Raw genomic sequence first — 8,649 nt, forward strand, 5'->3', positions numbered from 1 at the left:
TTGCGAGTATTAAGTAGTTTCATCTCCATCCAAAAAAGTCTCCTTAATGTTGTCATGTGCCAATTATAGTAGCCAACATCTTACCTCAGAAATGAATAAGGTTAATAAGGAACGTGAAACATTGATCTTGTTTTAGTATATGTGTATTTTAGGTTATTTTGACTCTTTTGCCACTGACAATGTCAACCCTCTAGTCCATAATATTTAAAGTCCCATATGTTCATATTAACATGATTCGTCCAGTTTTTCAAGTTTTTGTCACAGTATTTCTCTGAGAAAGATATCACAGCTACAATATTACCACTTTACAAAAAGGAAAATGGTTGCATGAGTGATCACTGCACCTTGATATACCAGTCAGGCAAGGCGAGAACTGGGATTAGCACAAGGTGCCCAGGCAAACTACAAAACTAAGTGACTTGGGGACACTTTCATGTAAGTAAGATAAACTCCTTCAAGAAGTGGAAAACCTATTAAGACACATTTCAAGGTAGAAAGGGAATGCAGAGTATCTGGTCTAAGAGCTTCACCCCTTCTTATCTTCTCTGAAGGGGAGGTGGCCTTTGTGGGGTGAGGTGGTGTGAAGTCATTTCTAGGCATTCAAACTAGATTGGGGCTGAAAGGGCTTTCCGCATTGAAAGGCTGTCTGGTAGCTCCCACTGCATTTTTCCCATTGTTTCAGGAATTCCCCTCCCCCCAGGTTAGAGCTAGGTGGGCCCCTGTAGGCCCCTGCTGGCCAGCATCTTCCCCGCCCGCAGCAGTCCTTAATAGTGACAGCGAGCGGTGTGTTGTCGCAAGAGAAGGGCAATGGAGGAAGAAGACGGGCAGGAAAGAGAGTACTAAAAGGAGATGGCTCCTTGAATGAGCACGAACTCCATAAATCAGGTGTGGGCCGAGTGATCTGGGGGTTAACTTGCATTCGGCTATTCTGTGGGAGGAGGGGCAGGGAGTAAAGGGGCTCAGTGTTCCGCAGAGAAGGGTCCTGAAATGACTTCTTCGGAAATTCTAGCTTGCAGCCTCCCATCCTGAGAAACTTCTTTTGTGGAGAGGGATGGGGGTAGGGTGGGAATAAAGGTGAGGAAGACTGGACAAAACCTGGGGTATTTGGGGGAGCGTGTTTTGATGAGGGATGGATGTTCTGGGCTCCCTCTCCGTTCGGGCCCTCAGACCTCTGAAATCAGACCACCCTCTCCGGAATGCACGTTTTCCAGGCTCAGTGGATCCTTTATCCAAAGAAAAATAAGAGAAGCCTATCGCTTTGCTCTGTTGAGCCGGGCTCTCCTTCCCACTGTGCCCCCTTGAGCCCGAGGGGGGTGGGGGCAGGTCTGGGCAAAGACATCTGGAGAAGGGGGGAGCTGGCAGAGGGCAAGGGAAGGTGGACCCCCACCACGCCCCACTAGCACCTGTCACTGAGCCTCCGGAAACCTGCTAGGCTCTGGGATCCGGCCCCACACACCCACCTCCCACTCCCGGCTCCCGCCGGGCTCCCGAGCAGCTCCTCCCCCATCTCCCCTCTCCCAGCTTTCTCGCTCCAGCTCCTCCCCTCCTCCGCGCCTCCTCGATCCCCTCCCCCTCCTCCGCGGCTCCCTGCCCCCGCCGCCGCTGCCGCCGATCTCCATCTCCGCAGTCTGGGCCGCTGGGTGCAGAGGCTGCCGCAGCCCCGGCGGCTACCCCCGCCTCCCCCAATCCCGATACCTATTGTCTCCCGCTCTACCCGGCCCTCCACCTCCCCCACACCCATGGCGCACGAAACCGGGAGGAGCTCTCGTCTTGGGGGGCCCTGCGGGGAGCCGGCGGAGCTTGGAGGTGCGGTAGGGCCCTGCCGGGGCAGGGGTGGGGGCGGAGGGGACGCGCGCGAGCTAATGGACTTTCCGCGAACGGGATAAAAATGCACGATTCTCTGTCCGGGACCCTCTCCTCACGCCCATTCCTTGCGCCCGCGGTGGCCCCGGGTTGGGGGGGTGGGGGACGGATTGGGGAAGGCAGAAGCTTGAGCCTGCCTGCCCCTCCCCACCCCTTACGCTGGGGTGTTTCACGTCCCGGCCGGTCAAGACTGAGCTCTAGCCTGCTGCGTGGCCTGAGGGTGAGCTCATCTCCCCACCCCCACAAGCGGTTACTGGGCTCGTTGCTAATTAGAGCCTTCGCATGCCCGTCCCAACCGCACCACCCACGCTCTCTCCTTGTCTTCTCCCTAGGTGATGCTAGCGAGGAGGACCACCCCCAAGTCTGTGCCAAGTGCTGCGCACAATTCACTGACCCAACCGAATTCCTCGCCCACCAGAATGCATGTTCTACTGACCCCCCTGTAATGGTGATAATTGGGGGCCAGGAGAACCCCAACAACTCTTCGACCTCTTCTGAACCCCGGGCGGAGGGCCAAAATAGTCCCCAGGTCATGGAGGCCGAGCACAGCATCCCCCGGATTCTGGGTCCTCTGTGCCCACAGATCCCTCCTGGGGCGCAGAGCGGAGAGTAGAGGAGTCTGCGGGGCACTTCCTGGTCGCTGCCACAGGTACAGCAGCTGGGGGAGGCGGGGGCCTGATCTTGGCCAGTCCCAAACTGGGCGCAACCCCGTTACCTCCGGAATCTACCCCTGCACCCCCTCCTCCTCCTCCTCCACCCCCGCCCCCAGGAGTAGGCAGTGGCCACTTGAACATCCCTCTGATCTTGGAAGAGCTTCGGGTGCTGCAGCAGCGCCAGATTCACCAGATGCAGATGACTGAGCAAATCTGCCGCCAGGTGCTGCTGCTTGGCTCCTTAGGCCAGACGGTGGGCACCCCTGCCAGTCCCTCAGAGCTACCTGGGACGGGGACTGCCTCCTCCACCAAGCCCCTGCTTCCCCTCTTCAGTCCCATCAAGCCTGTCCAAACTGGCAAGACGCTGGCACCTTCCTCCTCCTCTTCTTCATCCTCTTCGGGGGCAGAAACACCCAAGCAGGCTTTCTTCCATCTTTACCATCCACTGGGGTCGCAGCACCCTTTTTCTGCCGGAGGGGTTGGGCGAAGCCACAAACCCACCCCTACCCCCTCCCCAGCCCTGCCTGGCAGTGCAGATCAGCTGATGGCCTCACCTCATCTGGCATTCCCAGGCACCACGGGACTACTGGCAGCGCAGTGTCTTGGGGCAGCCCGAGGCCTCGAGGCTGCTGCTTCCCCAGGGCTCCTGAAGCCAAAGAATGGAAGTGGTGAGCTGGGATATGGAGAAGTGATGGGTCCCTTGGAGAAGCCCGGTGGACGGCACAAGTGCCGCTTCTGTGCCAAAGTATTTGGCAGTGACAGTGCCCTGCAGATCCATCTGCGTTCCCACACGGGTGAGAGGCCCTATAAGTGTAATGTCTGTGGCAACCGCTTTACCACCCGTGGCAACCTCAAAGTGCATTTCCACCGCCATCGTGAGAAGTACCCGCATGTGCAGATGAACCCTCACCCAGTGCCAGAGCACCTAGACTACGTCATCACCAGCAGCGGCCTGCCCTATGGTATGTCCGTGCCACCAGAGAAGGCTGAGGAGGAGGTGGCCGTGCCTGGTGGAGGTGTGGAACGCAAGCCTCTGGTGGCCTCCACCACAGCACTTAGTGCCACGGAGAGCCTGACGCTGCTCTCCACCGGTGCAGGCACAGCCACGGCTCCTGCACTCCCTGCTTTCAATAAGTTTGTGCTCATGAAAGCAGTAGAGCCGAAAAGTAAAGCTGATGAAAATACCCCACCGGGGAGTGAGGGCTCGGCCATCGCCGGGGTGGCAGAAAGTGGCACGGCAACCCGAATGCAGCTAAGCAAGCTGGTGACTTCACTCCCCAGCTGGGCGCTGCTTACCAACCACTTTAAGTCCACAGGTAGCTTCCCCTTCCCCTATGTGCTAGAGCCCTTGGGGGCCTCACCCTCTGAGACCTCAAAGCTGCAGCAGCTGGTAGAAAAGATTGATCGGCAAGGAGCTGTGGCTGTGGCCTCTACCACCTCGGGAGCCCCCACCACCTCGGCACCGGCAACTTCGTCTTCTGCCTCGTCGGGACCTAACCAGTGTGTCATCTGCCTCCGGGTGCTGAGCTGTCCTCGCGCGCTGCGCCTGCATTATGGCCAACACGGTGGTGAGCGGCCCTTCAAATGCAAAGTGTGTGGCAGAGCTTTCTCCACCCGGGGCAACCTGCGTGCACATTTCGTGGGCCACAAGGCCAGTCCAGCTGCCCGGGCCCAGAACTCCTGCCCCATCTGCCAGAAGAAGTTCACCAACGCTGTTACTCTGCAGCAGCATGTTCGCATGCACCTTGGGGGCCAGATCCCCAATGGCGGTACCACACTCTCTGAAGGCGGGGGAGCTGCCCAAGAAAATGGCTCTGAGCAATCCACAGTCTCTGGGCCCGGGAGCTTCCCCCAGCAGCCGTCCCAGCAGCCATCCCCAGAAGAGGAGTTGTCTGAAGAGGAGGAGGAAGAGGAGGAAGAGGAGGAAGATGTGACTGATGAAGATTCCCTGGCAGGGAGAGGCTCAGAGAGCGGAGGCGAGAAGGCAGTATCTGTGCGAGGTGACTCGGAAGAGGCATCTGGGGCAGAGGAGGAAGTGGGGACCGTGGCGGCAGTGGCGGCAGTGGCGGCAGCAGCAGCAGCAGCAGCCACAGCTGGGAAGGAGATGGATAGCAATGAGAATGTGATTCAACAGCCTTCCCTGCCACCACCACCCCCCGACAGCCTGGATCAAACACAGCCCATGGAACAGGGGGCCAGTGATGTCACAGGAGGCATGGAAGAGGGGGGCAAAGCGGAGAGGAGCTCAAGCCCAAAGGTAGCACTCAGCCGGGAAGGGGAAGGCAGCAGTGGCTCCTCAGTGGAGGAGCTGAGCATGCAGGAGGCCATGAGAAAGGAGCCGGGCGAGAGCAGTAGCAGAAAGGCCTGTGAGGTGTGTGGTCAGACCTTTGCCACCCAGGCAGCCCTGGAGGAGCATCAGAAGACCCACCCCAAGGAGGGGCCGCTCTTCACTTGTGTTTTCTGCAGGCAGAGCTTTCTCGAGCGGTCTATCCTCAAGAAGCATATGCTGCTGGCTCACCACCAGGTACAACCCTTTGCCCCCCATGGCCCTCAGAATATTGCTGCTCTTTCTTTGGTCCCAGGCTGCTCACCTTCCATTGCTTCTCCAGGGATCTCCCCCTTCCCCCGAAAAGATGACCCCACGATCCCATGAGCCTGTTTTTTTCTATCCGCTGCTCCTTGACTCGGAGCAGAAACCAAGAGCTCTGTAGAAGGACCTCCAAGATGTGTGAGCCCTGTTTTGTCTTTTTCTCTGAGTCCTTCTGTGATACATCCCTAGTGGCTTTTCTCGGTCCCTGAGCTTGGAAATAGTTGTGCTCACAGGGGGATGGCCCCCTGATGAATTTTTCTTCCCTCTTCACTCACTGTACCTGAAGAAAATAGATTCTCTACGGCTTTCATGTTCCCAAGGGGAACCCTCTCCAACTTCCCTGGGGTGACCCTTCTCCCCTCTCCTTTCTTCCTCTCCCTTTCCCTTTGGCAGGTGCACCTGAGCACCCACATTTGGAATTGCAGCCCAGCCCGAAGGGGCCGGCAGCTATCTCTGGAGGGCCCAGTGCCACTCCTCTCTGGTGACCAGGTCAACCTGCAGGACTTCCTGTCCCAGGACATTCCTGCCCAACTGGTGAGGGTAGGTCCCCTGTCTTTCTGGAACCAGTACACAGCTTTCCTGTCACATGGCCTGCCCACCAAGCCCCGGAGTTCCAGCTCCACCTCCACTACCGCTTTAAGCCTGGCACCACCAGTGCTGTTTGGCCCGGGAAATGTGCCTGGGAACGTGCCTCCAACAATGGGATCCAGAGAGGCCCAGGAGAAGAGAGCCCCCCTCTTCCTATTTCGGTCTCCTGCACCCAAGGCAGTGCCTGAGAAGCCCGTCATGGAAGAAAAGTAGCAAAATGTACATTGCTGCTACTTCCTGCTCCAGAAGGTGCCAGCGATGAAGACACACCATATCTGTAGCTGGTGGCTCGGCCTTAAGGGGTTGGGGGAAACAGAGGGCATATAGGACATTCTTCCCAGTACACTCCCATTCAGGCCAAGGTGTTGGCTCTTCAATATGCCAAGACACCTCCAGCTTCTCCTATTCCATCATCGTGGCCTCTCAAAGTTAGGAAGCAAGCAGATGTCTTGCCAACAGGTCTCCCATGGAATATTTTGGGAAATGTGAGGTTCGTATCTTTGAGAAGCATTATGGGTGAGGGGAGTTGAAAGAATAGTGATGGAGGGTTGAAGAGTATTGCTGAAGCATAGGGCTTGCTGGGAACCTATGAGATTAAGAAAGGGGCATGGTGTGAAGGAGGGGACCTCCAGTTCTTGACTGGGTGAGTCTCATGAATGTTCTTTTGGACTATTAGTGACTTGGTGTGCAGCACTGCACTCTAGGTCATAGGGAACTTCCTAGCACTAGTATGCTTCTAGTTTTAGATAACTCCCTCCTTTAGTCCCTGGCCCCTTGGATTTTCCTCGTCTTCCTTTCTCAAGGCCTATTTCCTCCCCAGTTTGCCTGTCTATGGACCGGGGCTTACATCTTTGCCACGGTCTGGGTCTTAGAGTCCCAGGCTTTGGGAGATGAGCTCTAGGTGGTGTTCTCCCTGCCTCTCCGTCTTGTAATGAGATGTAGTATTTACTCTTAACATAGGATCATTTGGAACAGGAGTTCTGAGGAGGAGAGAATGAGAGTTCTGCTACAGACTGATGTGAATGATGGTTTCTCCTCCAAAGGTATAGGCTCCAGAGCTTCCTAACATAGTAAAATGTGAAGAGCAGACAAGGGAGATATTAGTGTCTTTCCCTTTTCATTAAAAGTGTTTTAACCAAATATTTGTGTGTTTTTCCTTATTTCATGACTAAATAGCCAGCTGGGGTGTGATAAGGGCACTCCCTAACACTGAGATTCTCTTCCCACCTACATCTCCTGCCAAAGCTGAACATATGGTGTTGAAATACTTAATGCATTCAGCCTTGTCCTAAGACAACCTCCAGTGGATGTAATTTCCCTGTGGAAATGGAGTTTATGTTCTCAAAAAGTAAAGGATTTGTCCATTGTGTGCAGTAATTTTCTAGATTTTCTCTTTGTCTAGAACTTTCCACGATCAGGCTTTTGTGGGGTTTTTGGTTTGTTTTGTTTGGAGGTTGGAAGCTGTTTCTTTGTCTTTCCTGAATTCCAGGCTAGCCTACCTGACATCAGCTACCTGCCGAACCAAGAAGAATTAATCTTTGTGATCCTTGAGATCTGATGTCACAAACAGGACAAAGAAGTAATTCAACACTAATAATTTCTACTAACAGGATAATTTCAAGAAAGATTCTTAGCAGAGGAAGTATGTGTGGAGTGGGGGTGAAATGAAACAAATTTTTTACCTTGTCTCTCTACAACCTGGTGAGGTTTAGATAAGACTCTAAGACCTTGTTTTTTTTAGAGTAGAGTCCCCAGAATTTGTTTTGTTTTGTTTTGTTTGCATTTGTAGGATTACAATATCACTGAATCTTAGTGCTACATGGATGGAGCTGCTAAAATGATTTGCCCAGTCACTTGGCCAATTATTGGCAGACTTGGATCCAGGATCCCAGTTTAGTACCACCGACAGTGATCCTCCAAAGGTATAGGCTCCAGAGCTTCCTAACAGTAAAGTACAAAGAGCCGACAAGGGAGATATTAGTGTCTTTCCCTTGTGATCAGGGACAGTGCTTTTTTCCTACTATGTCATTTAAGACTCTTGATGAGGGGCACCTGGGTGGTTCAGTGGGTTAAGCCTCCACCTTCGACTCAGGTCATGACCTCAGGGTCCTGGGATCCAGCCTCATATGGGACTCTGTTCAGCGGGGAGTCTGCTTCCCCCTCTTTCTCTCTCTGCCTCTCGGCCTACTTGTGATCTCTCTCTCTCTGTCAAATAAATAAATAAAATCTTAAAAAAAAAAAAAGACTCTTGATATGAGACGGGTGGGAAGACTGAAAGAGGAGGTTAGTAAACCTATTCTTGGCTCAATTCAAGGTAAAGAACCAATGTTTGATTCTAGTTGCCCCACCAGAGCAGTACAGGTCCCCTTTAAAAGGTCCTGGTGAACAGGAATACATGGGAAATCTTGTGAAGTCAACTGGGGAAGAAACAGCTTGTGCCTCTAATTCCTAGCAAAGCTTTGTAAATCTTTTTCTCCTTTCAGCCTATGGAAGGAGGTAGGTCACCAATCTTATTCCATTCACCTCCCCTACCCCCACTGGACATGGATAATGCCATTTAACTTATTAAAGTAGACTTGCCCTCCCTTTACATGTCAGTTCCCATTATGGTAACAGCTCTTGGTAAAGCTTCGACTCTTGGATACTTCCTTGGGCCGGTATGCTCTGCGCCTGACTCCTCCCCACACCCCTCCTTCATTCCTCTACTTTATTTTCCCTTCTGTCTCCTTTTTATTCTTTTTATTCTCCTGTCCTGCTTTTTCTTCTTTGTTGACCTCTCTTACCTGACAGCTTTAATTTTTTTGTTCTTTTCTCTCGTCACCTTTAATTTATTCTGTCTCTTAGAGCCTTTAGTTTCTTCCTTTTTATAGCCCCCCCCCCCAATCCCCACCCTCAGCCTCCCATTTCTCACTCTCAGTCACTTTTCATTTGATCATCTTTTGGGGGAAGGTGAAT

At 53.5% G+C, this 8,649-nt stretch overlaps 1 protein-coding gene across 1 annotated transcript; it reads left to right on the forward strand.

Annotated features, from left to right (window-relative positions):
* The first annotated feature begins 1,559 nt into the window (after positions 1 to 1,559).
* Positions 1,560 to 6,834, forward strand: SALL2 (spalt like transcription factor 2). The gene is given in 4 exon segments (XM_004758583.3): positions 1,560 to 1,806; positions 2,196 to 2,411; positions 2,414 to 5,040; positions 5,500 to 6,834. Coding segments are annotated over 4 exon segments (3,318 nt in total). The 5' UTR covers positions 1,560 to 1,739; the 3' UTR covers positions 5,908 to 6,834.
* Positions 6,835 to 8,649: the final 1,815 nt, after the last annotated feature.

Source organism: Mustela putorius, unplaced genomic scaffold (genome assembly GCF_011764305.1).
Source record: "Mustela putorius furo isolate JIRA1106 unplaced genomic scaffold, ASM1176430v1.1 tig00003896_pilon_pilon_pilon, whole genome shotgun sequence".
NCBI lineage: Eukaryota > Metazoa > Chordata > Mammalia > Carnivora > Mustelidae > Mustela > Mustela putorius.